This window comes from Vanessa tameamea, chromosome 13 (genome assembly GCF_037043105.1).
Source record: "Vanessa tameamea isolate UH-Manoa-2023 chromosome 13, ilVanTame1 primary haplotype, whole genome shotgun sequence".
In the NCBI taxonomy this organism is placed as follows: domain Eukaryota; kingdom Metazoa; phylum Arthropoda; class Insecta; order Lepidoptera; family Nymphalidae; genus Vanessa; species Vanessa tameamea.
In genome coordinates this window covers 8,788,382-8,816,352 of record NC_087321.1, presented here as the reverse complement: position 1 = coordinate 8,816,352, position 27,971 = coordinate 8,788,382, and the positions used below count along the sequence as shown (strand labels likewise).

General features: G+C 30.9%; 4 protein-coding genes across 8 annotated transcripts in view; all 4 read right to left on the bottom strand.

Moving 5' to 3' along the window:
- Nucleotides 1-4,299, bottom strand: part of LOC113403370 (autophagy-related protein 101) — a 60,523-nt gene extending 56,224 nt beyond the window's left edge. Inside the window, exons 1-3 of one of the 2 annotated variants that reach the window (XM_064216773.1) lie at nt 4,102-4,299; nt 3,768-3,880; nt 1,880-2,108 (exon numbers count right to left, since the gene is read on the bottom strand). In XM_064216773.1, coding sequence (XP_064072843.1) covers nt 1,880-2,108; nt 3,768-3,880; nt 4,102-4,191 — 432 coding nt within the window. In that variant the 5' untranslated portion in view covers nt 4,192-4,299. The remainder of the gene's footprint in view (nt 1-1,879; nt 2,109-3,767; nt 3,881-4,101) is intronic. The other variant, XM_064216774.1, reaches the window with a different exon arrangement.
- Nucleotides 4,300-5,820: 1,521 nt separating this feature from the next.
- Nucleotides 5,821-7,650, bottom strand: LOC113403312 (uncharacterized). The gene is made up of 4 exons (XM_064216681.1): nt 7,277-7,650; nt 6,736-7,156; nt 6,251-6,399; nt 5,821-6,001 (listed from the first exon to the last, which is right to left on the bottom strand). Exons 1-4 carry the CDS (start codon nt 7,648-7,650, stop codon nt 5,821-5,823), a joined length of 1,125 nt encoding a protein of 374 aa, XP_064072751.1.
- A 679-nt stretch (nt 7,651-8,329) lies between these two features.
- On the bottom strand, nt 8,330-14,600 carry LOC113403315 (bifunctional coenzyme A synthase). 3 transcript variants are annotated; one of them, XM_026643816.2, is made up of 10 exons: nt 14,499-14,600; nt 13,966-14,135; nt 13,715-13,886; nt 13,190-13,366; nt 12,588-12,736; nt 12,166-12,366; nt 11,777-11,865; nt 10,922-11,087; nt 9,889-10,071; nt 8,330-9,573 (listed from the first exon to the last, which is right to left on the bottom strand). In XM_026643816.2, the coding sequence occupies exons 2-10, from the start codon at nt 14,128-14,130 to the stop codon at nt 9,376-9,378; spliced, it is 1,500 nt and encodes a 499-aa protein (XP_026499601.2). In that variant the 5' UTR covers nt 14,131-14,135; nt 14,499-14,600; the 3' UTR covers nt 8,330-9,375. The 3 variants fall into 3 exon arrangements, with proteins under 3 accessions (XP_026499601.2, XP_026499600.2, XP_026499599.2); XM_026643815.2 differs by having other exon boundaries at nt 14,422-14,598; XM_026643814.2 differs by having other exon boundaries at nt 14,202-14,595.
- Nucleotides 14,601-15,501: 901 nt separating this feature from the next.
- Nucleotides 15,502-27,971, bottom strand: part of LOC113403316 (G-protein coupled receptor Mth2-like) — a 33,446-nt gene continuing 20,976 nt past the window's right edge. Inside the window, exons 4-9 of one of the 2 annotated variants that reach the window (XM_026643817.2) lie at nt 23,563-23,641; nt 18,719-18,897; nt 18,420-18,591; nt 17,887-18,072; nt 16,876-17,019; nt 15,502-16,602 (exon numbers count right to left, since the gene is read on the bottom strand). In XM_026643817.2, the coding sequence (XP_026499602.1) occupies nt 16,884-17,019; nt 17,887-18,072; nt 18,420-18,591; nt 18,719-18,897; nt 23,563-23,641 (752 nt within the window). In that variant the 3' untranslated portion in view covers nt 15,502-16,602; nt 16,876-16,883. The remainder of the gene's footprint in view (nt 16,603-16,875; nt 17,020-17,886; nt 18,073-18,419; nt 18,592-18,718; nt 18,898-23,562; nt 23,642-27,971) is intronic. The other variant, XM_026643818.2, reaches the window with a different exon arrangement.

Sequence of the window (27,971 nt, the reverse complement as noted above, 5' to 3'; positions counted from 1 at the left end):
TCCAATGGTTAGAATGCGTGTATCCTAACAGATGATTGCAGATTCAAACCCAGGCACCATTGAATTTATGTGTTTATTTTTTCTTTATTATGCATCTAGTGCTGGGTGGTGAAGGAAAAGATCGAGCAGAAATGCATGTGTCTAATTTCAATGAAATTCTGCTACCAAAACCCTCTCCTCAAAGGGAGAGGCGGCCTTAGCTCAACAGTGGGATATAAACAGGCCTTTACTTTATTACTAAGCATTAGGATTCACATTGTTTATCCATAGGCCTATCTTGGATCATAGTTACACTGACATACAGATGTATGTCACACATTAGTAATACAACACTTCGATCACATCAAGAAGAGTGGTTAAATAAAGTATTCCCACATTGCGTCCACTTTAAATAACTTTAAACAATCACATTCTTCAGTTATTGTTCATAATTATACGAAACGAGAGTCCCTTTATCGTCCCTTTATCATTTAAGTACATGGTTGAATACATTGATTAAATTAGGTCACCGAGATAAACCTGACACAGATAAAGTTAATGCACTATAAATTCAAAGGCACATGAGCAAGGAATAATTTAAGCTATTCAAAAGAACTAGCGACCCGCCCCGGTTTCGCACGGATGCAATGTATTCTGTATAAAGATAATCAGAAGTGCACTTAACATATATTATGTGATGTATTTATTTTATTTTAAATAGTTTACTTATTAGTTTATCATGAGACATATGGATGGTATAGAAATGATTTTGAGTGTAATATCAATGCGGGGCTTATAGATTCAAATTTGCATAATGATAACTACCCAAGTCAATTTTTTTTACTGTCATGTTATCCGACCAGATGTTTTGTAGCGAACTATTTCGTTTCGCGTAATATGGAATCGGTTATATCTTCAAAAGTTAAATTCAAATATGCGACGTAATCGACTGAAGTCGAATGGTATGATGTAAAAGACTTGTTTATTTGAATAAGTATTAATCATTTTCTTAGTGTAAATTGCGTCGCAACGTATAGTTTTTTTAAAAGCTGAAACGCACAGTATCATCGTGTATAAATTATAGTGTATATTAGTTTAGCAATTTTTTTCACTTAAGAAACTCACCTCAATTAATTTAAGTATTTTTATATTATATATATATATTTAAATACACAAATATTAATGTAATTTTGTTTCATACAGTTAACAGTTTACATAAATGTATATTATTAATCAATGGGCTTCTTTCATTCTTTTGTCATTTATCGCGTTTTGTTGCATTATTAATTTCACATTTCAAGATAGAAAATAGAGATTACTCTAAACATCATATAACAGCTAATATTACAAATGCAACTGAGTTCATCATCTTAACAACTTAACTGACATTACATGGAACAAATTATATGGATATCACCACAAGAATCTAAAATCTAATGGCAGTTTCCTGGTTACTGTTCAAACCAAGTTATTAAACTTGAATTTAATGATAAACATATGTACAACTGTCAATGAAGACACCACAAATGTCTATTGATGTCTTCACGAGTCAGGTATTTTATGAGTCATGACTTATTCCTAATCATAAACTAAACCAGAAGATCAGTAAAGATTAAGTAGACATCTTATGGTATTATAGCTAGCTTGGTAGTTTGCTTTATGAACACCTGGTATTTACGTCATAATAAACAAGTAACCTACCCTGGCTTTGCACGGGTGCAATTTATTTATATCAACACCCTATAGCACTTAGGAATAATGTTGCTATCTATGAGGGACAAATAATTTAAATTTGGAACATTAATTCCAGAAATTACATCTAAATACAAACAAATAAACTATATGTTTACAACCTTTTACATCACAATTGTATATAAATAAAAAAAAATATCATACACACCTGTGCTTTATTCAACACTTTTAGTGCATATTCCTTGTTTTCACTGTACTTATTAACTTTATACACTTCCCCAAAAGCACCTTTGGCTATGGTTTCAACTATTTCAAAATCTCTTTGCAAGAGGTCTGTTGTTATTGGGTACTCTGGTAGGAATATTGACTCTTTGTGTGCGACTGGCCAAGCTGTTTTACTAGCTTCAAGGGGATTTTTTAACGTTGAATCATTCCATCTGAAATTAAAAATAATTAATTCAGTATTTAAAATAAAGTCAGTATCTAAAATATTAATGCAAGTCATGGTATGATTTCATAAAAATTAAAAAATATAAGTTTTTATAAACATAATATGTATGTTGGTATGTCTGTTTGGAATTGATTTACTTCAACAGGGTTAAATTTGGCACATGGCATTTTTGTCATGGAGGTTTTAATGCTATTCATCTAGTTGTAGATCACTACAACTACTACTGATACTAGATGGGTCCTCAGTACATAAACTTTTAAACCCTTCAATCTCCATGACAACCTCTGTTGATGGAGAAATAATTGCTTCTTCTGGTTTTTAGCTCTATGATTTCATAGATTGCTCATTAAGTTTTGTACTTTGCTAAAATGCTTGATAGTTTTTTCTATATATCAACAAATATGTGGGTGGAGTGTAAGTTTTTTTTTTATAATATAGGAGAGCCTAATGGTTAGCCCAATATTATAAATGGTAAGTAGTCACCACTGCCTATAGACATGGGGTCTGATATATTAAACAATCCTTTCATTGCCAATGCACTAACAACATTAAGAGCTAAGATGTTATGTTCCTTGTCTGTAGTTACACTGGCTTATAAACTCTACAAACATGAACACAACAATACGAAGTATTGCTGTTTGGGGGTAGAATAGATGATGAGTGTATGGTACCCAAACAAGCTTCCACAGATCCCTACCACCAAGTGAAAGCTACCATACTGCTTAAAGAGATTTAAGAGGCAAAGACCATTACAACAATATTAACTATTTTTTTAGTCATTTTCTTAATATAAGTAATAATTATTCATTCAATATTACAATGGAGCATGTGATAAAATAATAAAAAAGGAACTTCAAAATGAATACTATTGTTTATTACCAAACCTTTTTTGTAATTAACTTTGAGGATGCATAAGTTTAATTAACATAAAAATTATAGTTGATAGAAAAAAAAAGTTATATGCAAATTTTAAAACTATAATAAAATGTTATAAATTATTAACAATTTTTAAAAAAAATATTTTATATACTAAGATGAGATCCCTACAAGAGACTCACAAATACTATAAAGTCATTCCATACTCTACTTTTAATAACTTACTTTAAACAAATACATTTATCTATAATTTTTTATAAATAGCATATAATCTATAAATTATTATTATATAGTTATAAATTATTATTATTATATATTATCATTATATAGTTGTCTATTACAAAATTCGCAAATAGTGTCCTTGTTAGTAAGTGATGCAACCGTACATATATTAACATCGATAAAGACACTTTAAAATTTTGTGGAAAATTAATTAATTTAAACACTACTTATATCATCTGCAAATCACATGCATACATAACATAAGTTTACTTCATAATAAAAAAATGAACATGTCATTTTGTTAATTATATTAAAAAAAAAAAAAACAAAGCATAAATAAAAAATAAATCAATATAAAGTCAGATTGGTAGCATAATGATGTTATAATATGATGGTACTTTTGTTTTTATTTTTGAGGCATGTGGTATTAAAATATACCAACCAAAATATTATGTTTCGAACAATATGTATAGATATAAACAGCTCAGGTTGTGATGCAGGTGTGTTTTGTTTCTAAACAGTGGCTTACAAAGCTAGATTCACTGACCTTCGTCTAGAAACACGAGACCAAGGCCGTGATGCGCTGTATACTGACTGGCTGCTTGTTACACTAACGAAGGAGCGCCCGCTGAGGTTACCGACGAAATGGGACAAACTAAACTGTATACAAAACAATCATCAAACACTAATAGTCTAATATTTCAATTCAGTACAAGATAATCATTGACACCTCATAAAATATACAACTAATATCAATTTACGAAAATATAAACTGCAAGTCAACAAGAACGACAGTTATTCTGCGAGTAACAAAGCATTTGATTGTTACGTATGTTCAGCTGAGAATGACATTTGCAAGTTTTCATTTGATCGCAAATTACCTGACTTGTAAATGATTGACCGTCACGAGTAGAATGCAAGGGATGCTTTTGGTTTCTACGTTCACTGCCTTTATTTTGAGAATTTCCCATTAAATTAATGTAATGTTTCTATTTATCAATAGTTATAATCACAGTAAAATTTATAAACTACACTTCTCTGTTTAACCATCATTTACCCATAAACAATTTAAGTAATATAGAATTTTATGGCATATAGATTATAGATTAAACAAGGCAAATACAGATAATTTAATATTTTTATCATTGAGGTAACTGTCATAAACTAAACTATTAAATTCTTACATAATATATGTAATTAATTAGCAAAAATCATAAACAATATTTGAAATCCATATATAATTAAAAATAATTTAATTTTGTAGTAAGGAAGTAATTAAAATATAGCAATCTTATACACTATACAAAAGCTGGTGCCTCACATCTGTACACGTAAGTGTGAATCAACTTTGATTTTAGGGATCAATACATTTTATTCCTTATGCTCTAGAAAAATTTAAAATTTTCAACTAAATAGACTTTTGTTACGATTAAAGAGGAAAACAAAATTTTAAAAAATATATGTGTAATTTATTCCAACACGTACGGACCCATTTCTATTTATGGTCTTCTTTTCGGTTAGTTTGTCTGGAAGAAATGCTATGTAATATATGTAAGCTGTGATATTTTAGTAGTATGCAATAAAGTATCAATAAATAAAGTATAAATTCTTAAGATACTATATATTTTTATAATATACTGAAAAAAGGATTGAGAAGAAATATGCAGATAGTTAATATTACCTTTTTTTGTGTTGTTTTAAAGTATTTCTTTATTTTATAGTAATTCTTGAGATAGGGATGAGACCAAAAACTATTCGTAAAATAAGTATCTACAAATTCAGTGTAACCTTTTATTAACATAAAATTAAGTTAAAGCTACAGCATTTAGACATGTTGTACTTATGATTAGATAAGACAATAAGTTAATAACTAATTCGAATACGTATTTGGCTTATTGATTAGCTTGTTCTTGTGCATTGCTTTGCCTAAAGGTATCAGCGTCGTCAATTATGCAGACGACACATTGGTAATCTCATCAGGAGAAAACTTCGAGAAACAATGTGCCAGGGCTTAAAAATGATATCGCGCGTTCGCGCCGTTGACACGTGAGGTGAAGTGCTTAATTATTGTTCTTTTTTCAGCGGGACCTGTGAATGACGGTGAGATATATGCTGTACAGTGTACATCAATGCTCATGCCATAAGCCCATTAGAAGTGGTCAAAAATGTGTTATACGTAAACGATCCCGGAGCCTTGCCAATTTGTGCCGTCATCACAGTAGCTTAAGATAGAATGGAGATTGCATCTATTTTTGATTAAATACCTAGCTACTGCGGGACTTACAGTAATGATGCTAAATATTAATATTCAGTAAATAAAACTTAATTTATATCAAATTTTCTCGTCTAAATGTTCAACTTTATTCAATACAATTTATTTAATTTTCTTCGAGTTATTTTTTATTCACAAAGGTATCGTCATATATAAAAAGTCAAATAGCCAAGAAATATAATCATAATATGCTAAAAGTTTAGCTGTACCACTGTAAGACAATATAAATTATTTAAATTGTTTGTGTGATTTCGTAAATTTGTTCTTTTTTACCAAACTTTGTTAATCTAGTCAACTTACCAGCATATGTAGATGAAATTAATTTGATTTATACATATCTTGTATTTTTGCTACATTTACGTTTGGTCCAGTGAATAAAACCCATTAATAATTCCAACATAATAACCATGATACTTATTCCTAGGAGAAATCCGTAGCATTCGAAAATTCCTCCAAGATCATCCATTCCTAATGGTTTAATTGTAGCTTCCGCTTTGATGTCAAAATACCTGTAGTCCATCCATTTCCTTACCAGTCCTGATTCAAATAATATTAGTATATACTTATTATAATGTTCCGTCAACGGACTATTTTTGTGAAGTATCATGTTTAAATAATGGCTATGAATTCTAGCGTGTGAAGCTAAATGAAGAAATTGTTGGCCCTTCTTGTTTAACATATTTCTCGCTAGATAACGACCAACAGCACAATCTATTAGACAAAACCGATGGCTATTGTTTTCCATCTGATTTACACACCCAAATAAATCAGGTACAGCTTCGATTCGGGATGTAATAATTCGATATGATTCTTCCGTGTCTGGAAGCACGACGTCAGGCGAGGCCATTCCTTCAATTTTGTAACCCTTTTTTATCACATCTTCAAAAGTATCGACTTCCTTCTCTCTCTTGTGAACAGAAAATAGTGAAATTATAGCTGCCTGAGTGCTAAAGTTAATTACGAAAAAACTCCAAATCGAAATTGTTAGAAAAATACGGAACGAACCTCGATTTGGTGGATTGCATATACTAATTGACAATACAGTTTTAAAGGTATTTATTAAATCCTTTCCTGCTTGATCTAAGCTTAATCTTCCGATCTGTTCCGTGTTATATATAAAAAATACAAACCAAGTGCAAATAAAACATAGAAAAAACCCAATTATCGTGGATATATTTTTTTCCAGCAAGTTCACATCGAAGACAATGGTCTCGTATTGTGCTCGATGAGACAATATACAAACGCCGCTATCTAGAAATGGGACCGTGTAATCTATCTCCGCTAATATTAAGTCGAATTGATATAACGGAAACAAAATCAAGTCTGCCTTTCTTTGAGCAAATGAAAAAACTTGTAGAATATTTATTTCATAATCAAACTTTTGTTTAATTGCTTTTTTTGCTGGGGTTATATCTATTTTAAAATTTAACAGCTCTGCCATGGTGTTCCATATCATTCCATCTCTACGATGATATGTGTAAGTTCCATTTTCATGTTCTTCTAACTTAAGAAATGGTAAGACTTCGACAGTATACGCATAAAAGGTGAAACCATGTAAATTTTTTCCCTTATCTTCAAACAAATTAAATTTTTGTATCCAATTCAAATTCGTAAAAAGGACTTTTTCTGTTTCAAATCCAAGGCAAGTTCCAAGATGGGATGCCCTTATTTTAGTATAGGAAGTCATGTTAAGACATTGTTTATCACACTTAAAAGCCTTCTTAAAGTTGTGAATGGGCAGACCAATTTTTTTTGCTGTCCAGCAACCAAATACGTTGGTGAACATGTAATTTTCTGTCATGTATGGGCTATAATACGAAATAAACATTTCTTTTTCAGTTTCTTCGTATTGAACAATGATAACGTTAACTGCTCTATAAAACCAATAAATGAAAAATATTTTTGCAATTGTTTCTTTATGTAATTTTGAATGATAATATAAAATTATGTTTGCGAGTGAATGCCAGTAAGGTAAAGTTATGATTTTTTTCATAGCTTTTTCAAATTCATCTATAGTTGCGCAGCTCATAATAATGACATTTGATTGGTAAGGTACCACGTCTTCTATTTGATAATCATCTTTATCTATATTAGTAACAGCGAATGTAAAAGGCAATACACTTAAGCTATGAAATAAGGTATCCGGCAAATGTCCCATTATTAATATATTATTCCATCCGTTATATTTCAAATTTTGTAATACAATTTCAGCCTGAAAAAGTAAATATACTTGATTTAATTGAAAATTGGCATTGCGATTGGACATTTGATCATTATTATTATTTATAATTTAAAAATAGTAGGCGTATTCTGTAAAACTCAATGACTAGGCTTTATGGCTCTAAAGATGACCTGGACAGTACGTGTATATCGTGCTTGTACATAACCCTTTGGCTACTGTAAAATATTATTCCATAGACAATTACTACTTGTATTAACTAATTGGGCATATTCCTAATAGTTAAATAAGCGTTAAATACTTACGATAACGTTAATATTTTGCTCCTCTATATTGTTCGAATATGCAATAAATTCAGAATTAATTACGACGTATCGAATTAAAAAAAGAAATAAGATATTTTTAAATTTAATTTTCATAGTTATATCTTTAAATTTATCGAGAAATATTAGATACAATGTAGTTACGAACTAGATCGAATTGACGGCTCATATGATCGCTGCAACGCTGCGACTTCTTTAATAGTCAGCTAGCTGTCATTATGTTGATCAATCTGTATTACCTCATGAATATGAATGTGATTTTGATTAGAAAATTCCATTACCATTGAATAAAAATGTAACATGATAGGAAAATTTAATATAAGAAACGAATTAAGCACTTTTTGAAAACATTATTTATTCATATTAACATTATATAATCATCATAGAAATGCTTGTAAAAGATTATATGTATTGCTTAATATATTATTTATTATTATCTATGGCATGTTTAAGCTTAATTTTAATATATAACTAAATATAATTTAATTACTAAAAAGATACAACGAAAGGCAAATAAAAATGGGCTAGTTTAGAATAAAATAGTATATAAAAAAAATGCAGGTAGTTGTCAAATTAATCTTAGGTTAGGATGTTATTGTCATTTCATTACCATTAACGTAGGTAATAGAAGAATAACAAAATATAGACAAACAAATTTATTAACGTAACATAACAAGGCTTTTTAAACAAAATCATTATGTTAACAGATGGCTTATACCGTACATTCGTAAACTAGTTTGCCTATTTCAATAAGTTATAGACTATTCCAATCGTAGGAGTGAAGACAAACAAACCTTAATTTTAAACATTCCGTTCTCTTTCCTAATAGCTGTGCTATATTATGCACTAGAAACTGGTCTTAATTAATACTTAAAATATAACACTATTCACTTAAGTACTTATGTGTTTAATCTTAACAAAGTTCCGATAGAAACTTCGCCGTCATTCAAAACGTTATTATTCATGAATCAATTATGAATACCATAGATTATATACAAGATCTCGACCAATGATATCGCGTCTATTCAATTTCAAGGTTATCTCTCTGTCTTTCCACCTTACGTGATTGGAATAGGCTATATATAAATATAACAAGTATAAAACCTCTTCAAAACACCTTCAACCTTATACTTCTTAATAAAACAGACAATTGGTTTATTTTTAGAATTATAGAGGCACAATTAATTCTATCAAAAATACACAAGGGACTAAGCAAAGTGCATTGGACAATAATTATCGTAAAAAAGATTTTATAATTCACCTTCCTTTTTTATTATTTATATGTATGTCAACTGTTGATCACGCGATAAATCGAATATATATATATATTCTTAATACATTTTGGCCGAAATTGACAATCGTTACGTGGCTTTGTCAACAATTATTTTCTTTTATTTAAATACAATTGTAATTGATCCCAGGCTCGGTCTATTTGTGTTTGCGTGTATTCGTAGCTCCAAAACGGACTGAAGACAATATTTGCCACATCGACTTGTTCCTTGTTCGACGGCTGCGCATCCACGCGCTGCTTCGCTTCCTCTTCTGTCAAATTGTTACGTTCTTTTAATCTCTTGATTGCCTGTTTAAATATTTAAAAATATATATGTATTACTGTATCGATACATAACAGATAATTATTAAATTAAAAAAAATACAGTACAAATGTATAAAAAGTAAATATTTAAATTACAAATTGTTTTGGCACTCTTCCTATTCTTAATAATAAAATATGATTTTGAATTTTAGCTTAACTGTATACGCAGACTTTTTAGAGTTTAATTTTTATATGTATATAAAAATTAAGTTAATTAAATTAATTCTTAAACAAAAAAAATGACAATTAAATAATACATTGTGTGACTTAAAAACAGTAACAAATTACGTAAAGCCTCACCTCCTTCGGTGGAATGATGACTGACCACAGCTGGTGGCAATATGTGTACCACTTGGCCCTCACCATCACCGCAGCTTCCATCACCACAACTTTGTACCCTTGTTCACCGAGCGCTTTAATCCGCCTCTGAGCCTCTTCGATAACAGCCGGCCACACGAGATGGTTGAGTCTCTCTAATTGCTCCTATCAATTTTATATTAAAGTAGCGACTCACCCTTCTTTGCACAGGTGCAACGTTATGTACAGAAAATGAAAAGTACGGTTAGCAAGAAAATATTAAGTAGGCATATTTATTTTATAACATTATTTTTTTTACTATAAGTTTTTGAAACGTAATATTTACCATGTTTTTTATTTTAATTTGTTGGAAGCATATTTCATAAATAACCCGTTTCAAATACTTATAGTAATAAAAATAACCATGTTAATTTAAAATCTTGTATATTTTTTTATTGGTTTATATAATATGTCCTTCAATTCATTTGTAAGAGACAAAAATGCTTTATCTATATTATCAGTGTACCTTAGAAGATAGATGCACAGTATCTCTCGCGGACTATTCTGTGGGCTTTTTTAACACCTACTATTTTCCAATGCATTGTTATGATATACCTCCTAATGTTAGGCACTGCTTCTTACTAAAACTAACCACGTGTGATTTCCTTTAAATCGAATACGTTTGCGAATCATTCATTTGACTGATTTGAAAGTATAATTGTATTCACGTATGAAGTTAACTGACATAATCTCATCAACGTACTAAGGAGGTGCGGTAGTTATTACAACAATATAATATAAATAAAAATAATAGATCGCGCGATCGAAGTCACGAGCGTTAGCTAGTCAACTAAAAATTAATTCATTCAACGTAGTAACATTACACTAGTTGACTTACTTATTAATAAGAAAAAGTTAAAACTAACACACTGTTGATAAGAAACAAAATCTAATCTGAGAGGAACAAACAAATTTTTTATAATTATCTTTGAGTTTTTTTATCATTAACTTTTTCTCATAATAAATTAATCTGTACCTTGTCACCGAAGACTATACTGCCAAGTTTGTTCCGGTCCACTTCCCCGCTATCAGTGATGACGTCACGGCCGAATGTCTCCTCTATTGTATGGTTTAGTGGTAGCCCTGGCTTGTACAATTCATGTGCAATAATATCGCAATTAATAACGGCTGCTCCTTTCGATCTGAAATATTTCGTTATAATTAATACGGACATTTTGTTTTGATAACGCCATTTTATATAGTCAGTTTTAGTGACAAACATTTATGTAGTAATAACTGCCTGTCAATGTCACTCGGCTGGGATAGAACCTCCTTTCCCTGTGAGGAGAAGGTGTGGAGCTTATACGATGCTGCTAAAATGCGGGTTGGTGGATACACACATGTGGCAGAATTTAATTGAAATTAGACACGTGCAGGTTTCCTCACGATGTTTTCCTTCACCGCCGAGCTTGAAATGAACTACAAACACAAATTAAGCAAATGAAAATACAGTTACGCCCCAGGTGTTACTGTATTTTCAACCCTCTATCACGGTTTAAGATGGACGCGTTATAACAGCTAAGCCATCTCCGTTCTCAATTTTATGCTAAACAATAGTTGAAGAGATTCATTCACCCAATCTTTTGGGTTATCTGAGGTTATTTCATACAGACTACAACCCTGAACACTAACATCTGAGCATTGGGAACAATCAGATTTCTGCATTAGTCATCTACCTTAGTTATTTGAATATAAAATACTCGTGTTAAATTTAAAAGCGTTTTTTACTGTGAGAATACTGAACTAACGTAACGTAAATGGTAAATACAATATCATTTATATATAAGTATGATTACTTTTGTCTGTTTAATGAATAAATATTTAAACTTACTTTAATTTTTCGGTGATGTTACTTTTCCCGCTGGCTATGCCGCCAGCTAAACCGATCACATATGGCCAGTCTGGTATATTTGGATTAGGCTGAAAGAGATAATATTTTAGTGTCATAGGGTTAAGAATATCATTTTAATTATATGTTTTTGTTTTCTGTCAAAAAAAACTTTAAATTAATTCCATGTATGCTAATCGTCTTCTGAGTGTTTTAAATTACAATTTGAGCTTTAAATTCGTTATCTTTTTTTAAAAGCCTTTTAAAAGCTTTGTCATGACATTTTCTCATAACATTGATTTTTTAATGTTAATATCTTTTATTAGTTTCTCGATGGGTTGAAAAATGTTTGCTATGTTATGCTCTAATAATGAATTACATCATTATAATACCTTAGGTTCCCTTAACACAGTTCCCAGTAATCGCATACGTTGGTTACTGGAACTGACTTTTGTTTCCTCCTCTGTTGACTGTTTGTTCGTATCCTCGGCCAGTTCTATTGTATATATATCAAGCTCATTGAGACCATTCTCTTTTCTCTTCTCATTAATTTTTACAGCTCCGCGAATTGTTTCTTCACTAACTACTATCAGCTGAAACATATTAATTAATATGGTTTTATAATAAATAAAATTGGAAGCAGTTTTTTTTTCCAAATTCTAATTATACAATTGTTTTTTTTTTTCGCTTATATTTTTTTATAAGCAAAATATAAATTTTTACTATATTTTATTCTTATAAGGCCACAGGATCATAAGGAAATTTAACTTTTATAAAAATATATTATATGTTTCAGCATTATTGTTACACAAACCTGCAGTCTAGCATCATGCTTAGTCGGTCCATATAGATCTTGTATAGGCAACACATTATATTCAAGATCAGGGTTTACATCAGTCAGGAAGTCAAGAACGGCTTTTATTCTTTGCTCAACTGGTTCTATCAACTCCCACAATATTTTTGCTGTAATATAATAAAAAATCATGAAGTATATAGTTTTTTACAGATCGAGACAATTTGATAGACCTTTAATTTTAATTAAATTTAAATTAAAATTAATAACTATTGACACACACATGACTACTTAACTCATATAGTATTAGTAATAATAGTATTTATATCAATCCAGAGTAGACATTTATTAGGTTCTGTCACCAATCATTAAAGCATTATATTGGTATATATATATATAGATTTATGATGAGTGAGCCAGTGTAATTATATTCATAAGGGGATAACATCTCGGATTACAGGCTGGTTTGATTTTATAAGGTATAGTTCATAAAGACCCAATATCTATGTGTGGCCATGGCCACTATAGTGTTCACTTTGCATACATGAATTTAAAATAATAATAATTGTTACTTTCAAAGCTAAATTAAATAGGTCTGTAATTTGTTTTAAGGTTTTCCTTACACTGAATCATATTTACATCAGTTACCCCCACTGTGACATGCTTGGTAGCTCTAAGTGCAGCTTGTGACAGGAGAATCTTGTGACCATTGTGTAATTTGTCAAATGTACCACCAAGTGCAACATACTCATATGTTTTTACTTCTTCATTTGTCAAAGATGCCATTGTAGGAGATTCGTCTATTGAGGGCAAAAATAAAGATATTATTATACTTAACTAGCTAAGTTTTTGGAATTCATTGTTAATTAAAATATTGATGATAAATATTTCTTCAATTTGAATAAAATGATGCCATACTTTTAGGTAGTATACTAAAAAAATAACATTATTAAAAGTAAAATCCTGGAGTGGTAGAAAAATATGTTTTAAAAAGTTAAAAAAGAAATGTGCAATACTTAGATGCACTGATGTGGCAAATCCAGCACCGCTTAAACCATTTTATATATATACATATTTAACAAGCATGTTTGCATGCAAAAATATAACATTGTTTTTAACATTATTACATGAAAAACGTTATACTTCACCTAAACTTTGCAACATCACTTCAGTTTGAATATTATCAAGACAATTTCTAAGTTTATCACTTTCATTGGATAATTCTTTATCATACATTATTAATTGAATAGGATAATTCGTTTTTATTTTTGTTTGTGCGTCCCTTGGCTTAAGCATTAATCTGACATCATAAATCCAACACTAAAATAGAAATATAACTTATTTATCTGTGCAACTCATTAATAAAGTGATAATTATTTAGTTATAAAAATAAACTTACTTTGGAATATATATTGACAATCTGTTTATTTATAATTGATAAGGTACTCTCGGGGCCGCCATCGAATTTTATGTATAAAACATTCTTAACAAGTTTCGACACTTTTGAACACAGCTTATGGGCTTTGGCAGCATTCGAAACAAATAGAATTCCATTGTTAGCCATTGAAACTGGAAAGGTGTTCAAATTAAATTATACAAATTAAATCTTAAGTTATCAATAATGATGAAACCTACCTGATTTACTGTTAGATAAAATTAAATATGCAATAACGACTGAAACTAAAGCTACAGAGACAGACACACAGTATGTTAGATTATACATGACACAAGATATATAGGGTTTTAGTAGTTATAAATGTAGAATATATTATATAATATTTATTCATTTTTCCATAACCTACGTTGAATATGTTATAATAAACTGATGAATGAAAGTCATTGTTTTTATCATTACCTATAAACACCACAATTTCGAAAAAATAAATACACAATCTGATATTTTAAAACAACTCAAAATTATAACTTTTATACCTATCTTTTGTACTATCAGTAACGTATTATCATTGTTAGGTCTAAAGTCTACCGCGTTAAAATTATTTACTCGGTAATGTATTTGTCAATATTGTCAATGTCATTGTCAGGCGTCAGCTGAGTCTGAAACTATTTCTCAATGTTTATGACACAAATTTATCAAAACAAAAGTGTCGAGGTAAGGAGGAGCATATTTATGTATAAAAAGTGTTCCTTAAAACGACAAAATATGCCGATCTATTTTTAAATGGTCACAAACTAGTCACAAAACATAATACTGTTTTTCTTACAAAGATGTTATCCAAATAGAAAGCATAATTCAAAATTGTCAAAATTTTTAAGAATTCTTTTTAATTAATCGTCATCACATATTAGGTACGTTGTAACACATATTATAACATTTTACTGTGATAAAATACTGAATAGTTATGTGAGCAAGGTTTTTCTAACGGTACCTATATTATGACACAAAAAATATTTTGAGTTAATTTTCTTAATAGTTACATACCCTATGTATGATAAGTTAGCGCTTATATTTCAAGACTCAATTCCGCTACGACATCACCCGCGTGGTCAGGCACATTTTCTGTGTGGCAACGTGTATTGAAAATGTAAGGATGATTGGTTAAGTAATTATAACTTCAAAATTATAAAATGAGTTAAGATTTGTTATATCAAGGTAACTAATTACCTGTAGAAAAGTTATATTTTCTTTAGTTGCCTGCTGTAACCGCCCACCCAAAACCAAAGTAACGTTAATTTTAAATCTGTATAAATTTTGTGCATGAAATAAAAAGCGGGAATTGATGATTAAGTTGGAATTTGTAACGCAAAACTTTGAGATTTATGTAAGGAATGTAAGCGCCAGTTCTGAATTGTAAATAGGACCATACGGTAATCAATGTACTATTTAGTTAGTAAAGGATTTTTGAAGTTGTGACTATTCACATATACACTTGTCCAATTTGGATAGAGAATTTCTTGCTGGCTAATAAAAGCATCATTGAAAGCAAAACCATTTATTTTTCAAACATTTAAAACTTATTTATTAACAATCATGATTCATTACAACTAAATTTACGATCTAACATATATTAGAAAATATCTATTTTAAACATATATTTTGGGTAAACAATTTGACTAACAATATTTTTGATGGTATAATATGGAACGTTTAAGTCTGTGTATAAGCTACAGTAAGCCCGTTAATGAATCACTGAATTTTTAAGCGGTACAAATATTTTTAACTTTTATATATATAATTATATAATATCTATAACAAAAACATGAACACTGAAAATTGTCATATAATACTTTTCATAGTATTTATTATAAAACTGCTTTGTTAGTCTCGTTTAGTTCATTATAAGCCAGCAGTTCCATCGCCCATTGATTGAAGATTAAAGGGTCAGAGAAATAAAAAATATATTGTGTTTTTTTAAGAAAATATCCCTGTAGCAGTTTGGGGATATAGAGCGAGCAGTGTTGACTATGCGAGGACTTCGATACACACTGTAATATTATATGCACAGAAGGATAGTCTTTGAGATTATTTTTGCTATTTATTTCATTCGAAATTCATATTCAGATATATACACAAAAAAGTGGTATAATTTTCAGTTTAAAAAAATGGCGGTATAACGGCCCCACGCGATTGTGATTTTTATGTTAATTACTTATAACTAAACGAAACGCGTAAAAAAATAAAAATATAATTCCCTTTTAAAAGGTCAAAAACGATTCGTTGGGATAAATAGTATGTGATTTATGTATTTAACATCACGACATATAATAATAATAAAAAGATTTATCTCGTATTTTTTTTTCATTATTTGGGAATTATAACATTCAATACTAAAATCACATATAACTACGTCTAGTATAAGTAATTATGTATTTTATCACTACAATTAAAATGTAAATAAAACTTATAAGTCGTCTTGATTTCTTACTTTGTTCATTGATTGTACTTAAAAATATTTATAATAAACTTATTTCTAAATCGTTTTGTAATACTGACTAGCAGTGTTCTGTATCTGAGGTATGGTTAAATCCTTTTCATTCGGAAGTTTTCACTGAGTTTTTACTAAGTGATAAATGGCGTCTGAAACAAAGGTATTTGTTAAAAAAAAATTTTTTTTATTTGTATTAAAGACTACCAGGTGTTACATGGATCTAAACTGGTCAAAATGATGTCTATTTTTAATAAATCATTCACTAAAAATGTTATATAATTGCTTATAATTATGTACATAGATAGATTCATGAAAAAAATATAATGCATTTCTGTCACCAGTAAAATGGAAAATATAACGCATGTTTTAAAACATATAATAAGAACATAAAAGTTTGGTTACTAAAATTTAATTTTAATTACCCTCGATGTTAGTTCATGTCTTTCAATCGAATAGCAGTTTCGACAGAAGACACTCTCGTATCCTCGGTGGGAGCTGAGCTGGAACGCGTCGCCCACTTCCGTAAGCTCGTTTCAGTTGCAGGAATACCTCGTATAGTTCGCCATCTAGAAATAAATCGGTGATTAAGTTTGACCTAGTCGAAATTTGGTAATTTACCGCAGACGAAATTCTAAAGCCGTTGGATTGTTATGCCAAAATGAGTGAAGCCACTGTTAGCCTCAACATTTATACAACATGACAATTCGTCGAGATTATTTAAAAAAATATATAATTATTTAAGTAGGTACTTAATTAAAATAAGTATGTTTCCAAAATTTTTACCAATATTTAGAATCTTATATTTTTATGTCGAAACACTTAAGTTAGTTGATACAACGATCCATATTTTAGGATACAAAATAATTACCATGTGGGTTGACACATTTAGGCATAACTGGTTTACTTATTTTCTCAGTTTTTATATTGGAATATTTTTCAGAATGTCTGTAGCCTGAAAGATCAACGAATTTTGTATTTTTCCAAAACAAAATAGATTTTAAAAATTTACACAAATTAACTTTGAATATCTGTATAATAATTGTTTGGTTTAAGGCGTTGGACAGATCTGTGACACTTTTCTCTGTAAATATAGGGCACATGGGGTGTGAGGTCATAATTATCAGTAATCAAGCAAGGCCAAATCGTTCGTTAGGTTTGATAAACAAAACAATCAAGGGATTTCATTAGCGAATTTTGTATATAAAGGTAATTATACTATATTATATCTATTCTATTATATTCTAATCAGTTGCATCGCTGAAGTATGTGACATATGGACTTAATAGAAAAAATAAAATTAAAAACAGAATAGTGCTGGCTCTGAGGTAGAACACAATCGCAGGTAGACCAAAATCTGTTTGCGTCACCACATGTTAAATCCCATTTTCTTTTTGAAACACTATTTGAAAGTTGAATAAAAACATTGAACTAACCTTTTGGAGATCAAATTACGAACTTTGTTTTTCCAAACGAAAATGAAGAAGATATAAATGCCAAGTACGATGTTTGCGAGGTCGACAACAATCCAGTACCAGTTGGAGCCGCCGACTGCGAAGCTGATCACCTCAATTGTCCAGTTCACCCCCATCACAACAAACAGCTTTAGGTAGAGACCGTATCTGAAGGTATTTTTAAATTTATGGTAAGAAAACATAAAGCATAGGTAGTCAAAAAGAAATTCATATTCAGAAACAAACAGATCCAAGTATGTAATCGATTAATTTAGGTGATCCACCAATATTGGAGCTTCATGCTCAATAAGTTTCAAACTTGCATAACAAATAAAACCAGGCCAGCAGTGTGGTGTTAATAGAACAATTGTCTAAACTAATAATGAGTAATTACTACTGATATTATGTAATAAATGAAGACTTTAATAAAATAAGAAAATACGGCAAATATTTTCTACAGTTATCGAATATCAACTTTATGTTGAAAATTTTAGGAAGAATAAATAAAAGGGAACCTTTGCTTATCCTTTCTTAATTTATCACTGCGTGAAGATTCGGCACCTTTTAAAATGGCGGTTTCCTGTCTTATAGATCGGATTCGATGTGCTGTTATCGAGAATAGCACACTGTTACATATCACCAACGCGAATACAGGGGTGAAGAAATATACAAGTTCACTGAGCCAATCTGTAAACAAACAATTACTTTTTAAGTACAATGTACATTTTTAAATCACCTACATAAAATGCTACAACTAATTTATGTTATATTCTAATGTTATAATATAAATATTATATTATTAATCATAACTTACTGTCAAACCAGCACCGTCGGCTGCCAAAACCTGGAGTGATTATACTTTCAGGAACGTCACTGAATTGCATAGAAATAGTGAGCGCTGTAAGAGCTACTGGTACGCCCCAGGCATAAGCGCCATACATCGCGAAACGTCGCCTCTCGCGCCGTTTGTTCGTACTCCCTCCTCTATAGCCACTGGAATGTAAATAAAATACTTACAACATGAACTTACAGCACAAGATAAAATGGCGATTTGAGAATAACGAAACAATGGCATTTCCCAAGTATGTTTTTATTACCTTTGAGATTGTTGAGCAAGGGTTCCAATCCTTGAGTTGCATTAAACATACAAACATAACTCAAATAAGCGAACATATAAACATTGAAATTCGTAAGTTACAATACACGAGCTTCTAATATGCAACATTACGACCAATAAACATTATAATATATTACGAATAAATAATATTATCATGCTACTATGATTATAACGTCATGCCAATACTTGAATGGGAATTAATAATAGGAAACTTTCACATATGTTGATATCATCCGTATTTTATAGTATCGGTAACCCTCCCTTTTTAGGATAGATACACAAAATTACACATTTATTTTCTTTAAATCTTTTTTGACCCTAAATGTGAAAACCTTGAGTGTGCTTTAAACGCTTTAAGGCTGACTGCTATTTAACTGATTGAAATCCTGTCCACACTGTTCTAGCAATACAGTTCTAAAATATTACGATATATATTTTATTTAAAGGAAATTTGTCACGTTTTAATGATGATATAATGGTTGATATTTTCAAATCCAAGGTTTTTTTTCACATAACTTATAAAGGTAGGCTAATAACTTAGGACGGACTAATAGGCCACCAGATGGTAAGTGGTCATCACCACCATATTGGTACTGTAAGTAATAAGAAGCATTCTTCATAGCACCATTACGACACCAACCTTGGGAATAACTTAATAGGTTATGTCCCTTGTGCCTTAATTCTCTGGCTCACTCACCCATCAAATCGGAACAATATTAAGTATTGTTGTTTGGTGCTAGAATATATGATAAGTGGGTGGTATCCAGATAGAGTCAGGTTTTACACAAAGTTCTACCACCAAGTGGGTTCTATCGGCTATGACCGGATTTAGGGAAGAACAAGAAGGGATTTTGTCTCTACAAGGAACTCCTCGTGTTTTTTAGATATGTATAAAAAATTCAAATTCCGATTTGTCAGAGTGAACAATAAACAAATTTACGAGGCCCTTTGTTAAAAATTTTGAAAGCATAATTATGTATTCCTTTTAAAATCGAGATAATAGTCGATTTATTTGCGGGATGGACAAATACAACGCATACGTTAACGATAGCAAAATTATGCTTTTAACCCGGTCAATACCCGGAAAAATATAACACAACGCTGTATTCAGTGAAACGAACCTATTAAGTCAAGCGGCAGCGTCTGATAACGGAATACAATTTCCTACCATTCATTCGCTACGTTCTACCGTAACAGAGTAAAGTCCAAATTTAAACCTATCACTAGTCTGTGGTTTAATATTACATAATATTACCAAGTATTTATTTTATTATTGAAAAGGTAGTAAGTATTATTTATTAATTACTTATAATTTTACTATTATCTCAAGCTAAATTACTTTTAAAGATGTGCATAATATCGTTTGAATTCGGGGAGACACTATTTTTATATTATATTATACTCTTATAACTCTTACGATCGCAGAGAAACATCCAGTCAAAATAATCTCTCATACTCAGTAACGAAGGGCTCGCTTACATTAGGTTCTGACGTAGGGTTGTTAGTAGACGACTGCAGCGTACCGAAAGCGTCTCGATCGCAGTGTTACTTACTCAAAAGTGACTGCCGCCATCGGCCTGCCTAACCACTAACAACGATTACATTCTACAGAGAAAATATACGTGCATTCGTAACCGAAGTTTGTACAATGAATTGGCACTTCGGGTTGAAGAAGGAAATAAAATTAGAGTCTGACAAAAATCGACAATCCCTCAAAAACAGAAGAGTCGACTATAATATATCGTGACGACTAACCGTTTTACTGGGACCTAGTCCTATCGACGTAGTCGATGCGAGCCATTAATGAAGTTTACGACGAATTTTCACTGCTCGTTTACACCTACTATTAATAATTTCTAAATTAAATTCAGAAATAATTTGAAATATTTTTCAGAATGTCTGTAGCCTGAAAGATCAAAAAATTTTGTATTTCTATAAAACAAAATGGAATTTAAAAATTTACACAAATTTATCTGTATTTTTATCTTCTCGTTCAAAGAAAAAGATCACCTTCACTTATTTGTTACCCCAGAGCCAAATTTATTAATCCGGCCCTGTCTACAAAAAATACTTTTACATATACACTACACTACACTAAAATGACTACAATAAAGCTAAATATAAAAAAAAATCGAAGTTAAATTTAATAATTTTATTTCAGGCCTAAAACTAAAGAGGTCGGTAACGAACAAAAGGACCTATTTTTCCGCTATCTTTACATAGTATAAAACAAAGTCGCTTTGTCTGTCCCTATGTCCCTTTGTAGGCTTAAATCTTTAAAACTACGCAACGGATTTTGATGCGGTTTTTTTTAATAGATAGAGTGATTCGAGAGGAAGGTTTTTGTATATAACATAGACAATATAATTAAGTAACACTGATAATTTTAAAAGTTTTTAATGTGATGTCGTAAATTTATATTATAAATGCGAAAGTAACTTTGTCTGTCTGTCTGTCTCGCTTTCACGCCAAAACTACTGGACCGATTTAAATGACAAAGCGCTGTAAAGGGTTGAAAAGGGGGATGAAATGTTGTAAGTTGTTGAAAGTATTGTCATGCTTAGAATTTTTAGAACTAGAAGCATAAAACTTATATTTTAGGCTGTAGACTTATAAAATAACATATCATGACACCCACTCGGGAGGGAATTTTGGATATTCTACCCCTAAATGGGTGAAATAGGGGTTGAACGTTCATATGGAATTTTTTAAGTTAGAAACATGAAACTTTATTTTTGGGATACTGATTAAAAATGAGTAGATACGTATTTAAGCGTTTCTGGATATTTTACTCCAAAGGGGAGAAATAGAGTTTGACATTTCGTATACAGGATAGTTTGGAAGACCGTCATTTTTGAAGTTAGAAGCATGAAACTTTATTTTTGAGCTACTGATTAAAAATGAGTAGATACGTATTTAAGCGTTTCTTGATATTTTAGGCCTAAAGGGCAAAATAGTTGTTAACATTTCGTATTCAAGTTAGTCTGGAAGTCTGTCATTTTGAAGTTAGAAGGTCGAAATTTTATTTTTGGGCTACCGATTAAATATGAGTTGATTCGCATTTAAGCGTTTCTGGATATTCTACCCTAAGGGCTGAAATACACACCAATGTGGTATACAAAGAGGTATTATGTAATATTTTAAGTTAATTTGTAAATATATTCATATTCTACGCGGGCAAAGCCGCGAGTAACAGCTAGTTATATTAATATAATAATAACGTGATACTAATTCGAATCATGCATTATGACAATTACCTGAAAATCTATAAAGCACATTATGAATCTAACATAACTTAATTATACACTATTACAATTTATAGTTCTACCGATAAATTATAGGTTTACAATAGTTAGGTAGCCATGCCGGTGTTACGGACAACGAGTCATCAACGAGCATCAGGCTGGGAAATTTCATTGTTGAAAAATGTTTTATGAAACGGACACTCAACAATATTGCCAGATATTTCTCCAATAATGATAAAACAATTAAAAATTATAAGTTACTTGGGTTTTATTGCAATCACAATTACTGATTTAAATTATTAATTTATTTTGAATTATTAATGTTGATTGCTAATTAAATGTAAATTTCTCGTTGAAACAGGCATTTATTTACAATACGCTAATGAGGCTCTTCAAAATTAGTTAATTATAATGAAACCTCCATCCAAAATAATTTTCGATAGTTGGATATAAGATAAAACCCTTGAATACGTCAAAGAAATAAATTTTTGTCGCATGTTGGTAACAAGATGGGATTTTTTTCTGATTATTGTTAGTGATAAAGTATTCGTTTCATGCTAATCGACATTTTATTTCATCTCAATGAGAGTCCCAACTCTTAAAACGTTGTGAGTGCATACTCTTTGACGTAAATTTACTTGGAACCTACGGATGGTGCCTGCCGCATTGCGACGCTGGCGCAACCGTTCTGAAATCCACATTGGAATGTAAGACCATATTTTATTTTTCCTGCTTCTTAGTTATATAAATTTTCATATTTTTAATATCAATAAATGTTCCAGTTCCACTCTCCTAATCACTCACTCTCTCTTCTCACTTCCAATAGCAGAAGTAGAAATAAACAAACTTTAGAAGTACATAGTCCATACGATCTGCTAATTTTACTTTTGAAGTTCCGTTAGCAACTTCACCGATCAAACCCGAAATATACGGATTTCGTGAAAAATCATTTTTCCGTAACGAATACCATTTGATAGATTATTTTTGATTTCGACCGATTATGTCAAATCAAGGGCAATTTTTTATTTATGTTTACTTCTGCCATTCAGTTAGGCTGTAGTACGTTATGTATCAAGAAATGCTCGACACGTATACGGAAGACGGGTCATATTATCATAAAGCGTTCGCTTCCAAATCCGGACTTATAAAAAAGATAAAATAACAACGTAAGATAAACAAAAACATTTAATAACAATAATAATATAACTTACGGTTAATTGTATACTAAAAATCATTAATATTTTATCCAAAAAAAACCGCTTATTTTGAAAAAAATAATAAAATTTTAATTCTTACCTAAAGGTTCTCCAGATATCGAAGCACATTATATTCAGCCAGAAGAAACTCGTTTGGAATGCGTAGTATATGATGAAAGCTGTAAAATGAAAGTAACAACAAATTTAATCTGTGCTATAAAATTACTAGAGCCGAGATGGCCCAGTGGTTAGAACGCGTGCATCTTAAACGATGATTGCGGGTTCAAACCCAGGCAAGCACCACTGAATTTTCATGTGCTTAATTTGTGTTTATAATTCATCTCGTGCTCGGCGGTGAAGGAAAACCTGCATGTGTCTAATTTAAACGAAATTCTGTCACATGTGTATCCACCAACCCGCATTGGAGCAACGTGGTGGAATATACTCCAAACCTTCTCCTCAAAGGGAGAGGAGGCCTTAGACCAGCAGTGGGAAATTTACAGGCTGTTAATGTAATATAAAATAAAATTACTGTGTAATGTTGAATACATATCCACTGATTTCGAAATATAATGTTGAATATGCTATTTGAGATTTCGGCACAATTAATTAATAAACGCAGAATTTGTGTATGGGATTCTCTAACAATTTATATCTTATCTTGATATCAATTGTGCCGTCTATGTTATAGTTATTTTAAAACAAATAATGCATCATCAACAATTCATGTAACTGTATGAGCACTCAGATAAACAATTGGGACAGCACAGTTGTTTATCATATTACCTGATGCCTCGTTGGTGCACAGGCTAACTTCCGCATATCCCAATACAAATGCCCGTAGTGGGACAAAAAATTGGTATTATATAATAAATTGAAATAACTAGAAAAAATGACTTATTGGGCACAAGTCTTTAAGCCTTGACTTAATCCCCATCTCTTCCCATAAAATTTTTCAACATAAAAGACCAACAGCATTCTCCGGCTCATAAACCGTTCCTATAGAGAGGAAATCAAATCGATCTGTTGATCCGGTGCTACGTAAAAGAATGAAAAATCACACTCATGAAGTGCAGCAATAAATTATAGGCAATAAAGTTATTTTTTTTTCATTGATCAAATGATTTGTATTTATTTAACATCATTCGTAGAGGACTGTCAATCGTCGTTCTCTTTTATCAACGTGGCCTCGTTTTATTATTTATTGAAACAAAGTTTTGTCTTATTATAGCTCAGTATATTTTTTTGCTGAAAGGAATCATTCAAAAGCTATGATCCATTTGTTGCGGATTGAAATATTTAAAGGCAAAGATCGAATCACGCATGATGCGTGCTTATATTAAGAATTTATTGTGTTAATATTATAAATATAATTTTAACGATAACGGATTTAGGCTTCATATATTAAAGGCGTATGTGCGTTAACAAATATTCTCTGATTCGTCACTCCCTTATCTGACGGATCAGAAATCCATCAAACGACGGATCTATAGTTTCGGAGTTCTCGTGATGATTCAGTCAGTGGTCATTCGCTTATATACTCGTGTATCGATTACTTAATAAATCGATTTCATATTTTCAATGCGTAAAATTTCAATCTCATACAAATTTATGCACGCTAATATTTACGTTGAATGTATCTTAAAATTTATAGCCTTCACGATTTATTAATTAAGCATTGAAAGTTTACGCCGGGACGGATCAATAAATCTATTTGCTTCCATCCAACCTATCCAGACGGAATCCACTCATACACTGCAATATGTATAAACAATATATTATAAATGCAAAAGTAACTCTGTCTATTACCCTTTCAAGCTTAAACCGCTAAATCGATTTAGATGAAATTTGATATGGAGGAAGTTTGAGTCAAAGGACACTTTTTTAATTCATCCCTCGAGGGGATACAATCGAGGTGACGGTTTATGTACTATAGGTAATATTATTAATTTCGCGTGGGTAAAGCCGCAGATTCAGCTAGTATAAAAGTTCTTGCCAATTTAAAAAAGGAGGCCTATATATAGAGACAGGCAGAGGAGTGAAACCGTGGCAGACATGGTCCCATATTATTTTATTAAAATCAATCCCATATATATATATTTATTTTTATATCAAACTGTTAATGGCATATAACATTATTTGAAAAATAAGTAATCTTTATATATTTCACTCCTGAACAAAAATCCACCATTCATCATCATCCTCCTGCCCTTATCCCAATTTTACTTGGGGTCGGCGCAGCATGTCTTCTTCTTCCATACTTCTCTGTCGGGCGTCATCTCACTAGTAACATTATTTCTAACCATATCGTCTTTCACACAATCCATCCATCGTTTCTTGGGTCTTCTCCTACCTCTATATCCATACACATCCATTTTCAAAACCTTTTTTTGAACAAAAATCCACCATTACCAAAAAATTATGCAACACAGGGAAATGTCAGTTTTTTTTTTAAATTATCAATTAATTGTAAAATAAATACGGTTCATCTTTTTATTATTAAAATAGGTTATTATTCTGTTTGAACGGAATTCGTCTGAAATGTCGAAACAAATTTATTTTATTGGTCATTAATCTCACGAAACGTTTACTTTGAACCCATCACTCGGCCTCTCAATGATTCAGTGACGTATATTCGGTATTATTTTTGAACACATTTTGTATTAGCTAATTTAACTACTAATTACTCTCTATACTGATTAATTATTACTACAGTGGCCTTCGGCAAAGTACCGGCACCCTACTTATACATAGCCTTTTGGTGTTCTGCCAAATATAATAGATAATAATCAAAGACATATATATATTCCCAACAATTTTAAAGCTCCCATATATGTTGTGTTAACCTGTTATCAGTAGAACATTTATTGAATGACATTTTAATGTGTTATTTCGATAACAAATTGAATATTTCAACTGTTGGTGGTTCTAAGTAAATAAATAATGTTCTATTATAGAGGCGGTATTCAGGGCCGGACCGTAAGTTTAGAGGGCCCTGGGCTAACACTACTTAGGGGCCCACCTAAGACATATCTGAACGTAGACTTGAAACCATACGACCTGTTTAATTTAATTAAGTTATGGATTTTTTCGCATTATCGTCTATTTTTGACTTTAACTTGACTTAGTTGGGGCCCCCTTGAATCCACGGGACCCTGGGCTGAAGCCCAAAAAGCCATATGGTAGATCCAGCCCTGGCGGTATTTTTCAACAGTATAAAATACTTTTTTTATCGAAATAATTATGTTAAAGATGAAAATGGAATCTCAAGCATAAAACAATAATTAATTTAAAAAATTTTGAAACTTCATTATTTGAAATATAAATGTTATACTTATGTTCATACTAAAAAAACCAAGAGCGTGCTATTCAATTTAAATCCGCTCCATTATCTGATACCAACAATAGACACTAATTAACGTAAAGTAGTTAGCATACTTCAATAACAAACTCACAGCTATTGAATAACTTTAATATTACCATTAAATTATAACACATTATACGCTTTAAAACAATATTTGTCACGTAAAATAATAACTATTTAATCGCTAAAACATTGTAAGGCAGTAATTAAAACAGAAAATTACAAGCTTATTTACGTATAGTTCAAATCCATTATCATGGAACATAATGACATAGTTACTACGTAAATGTACACAATACACATAAAACTAACAGGGCCTTGCTGAGTATTCCATTCGCTTAATGCCGACACACCCATAACTAGCTCTTTAGTGAAATTAGTGCAATAATATGAAATAATAAAATTTCAAGAGTGCATAGTTAATATCAATTAGTAAGGGAGCGGTTAATAGCCATTGATACCTTTCAGCACTCTAAAAATTGATATGCGCGAAATAGGAAATGAATAATTATGTATTTTATTATGGAATTGTAGGTGAAATAGATAATGTTGTCAGAACGCAATATTACTTTGCGAATAACCAGATATAGGGATTTATATATATGTACCTACCTATAATTTAACCAAAAGAATCATGGATTGAATCACGGATGGTAATCTTATCTATCTATAATCTTACTGTCCTAATCTTATACATAGTTCAATATTTTGAATAAAATTTTTGAATTATAAATCGAAAATAAATATCGATATTATTTTTAAACGTAATAAGGTAGCGTTAGTCTAGTTATTATAACAATACAGCTTACAGATTTAAGGGTTACGGCCAATCCTAGGGAGAATATTAGTACAAGTAAATCCCCAGTAATCTGGAGCAATCGCTTCCTAAAAAACATTTAAGTATTTAAATGTTTTTCAGGCAGAGTATAAGACAGTGTATACTGTTCATGCGCATGGACTCGCTCCGGCCGTCTCATATTGCTATCGGAATATCAGGAATGTGATAGCGAGGGATTAGCAACTGTATTTGCGATACATTTGTGCATTATAACATAACGATTGTAATATATTTCTTCTCGAATTCTTACAATCTTTTGGAATTAGGTGAAACGCGGTAAGGGGCGAAGTGTATAACATGAAGCCAG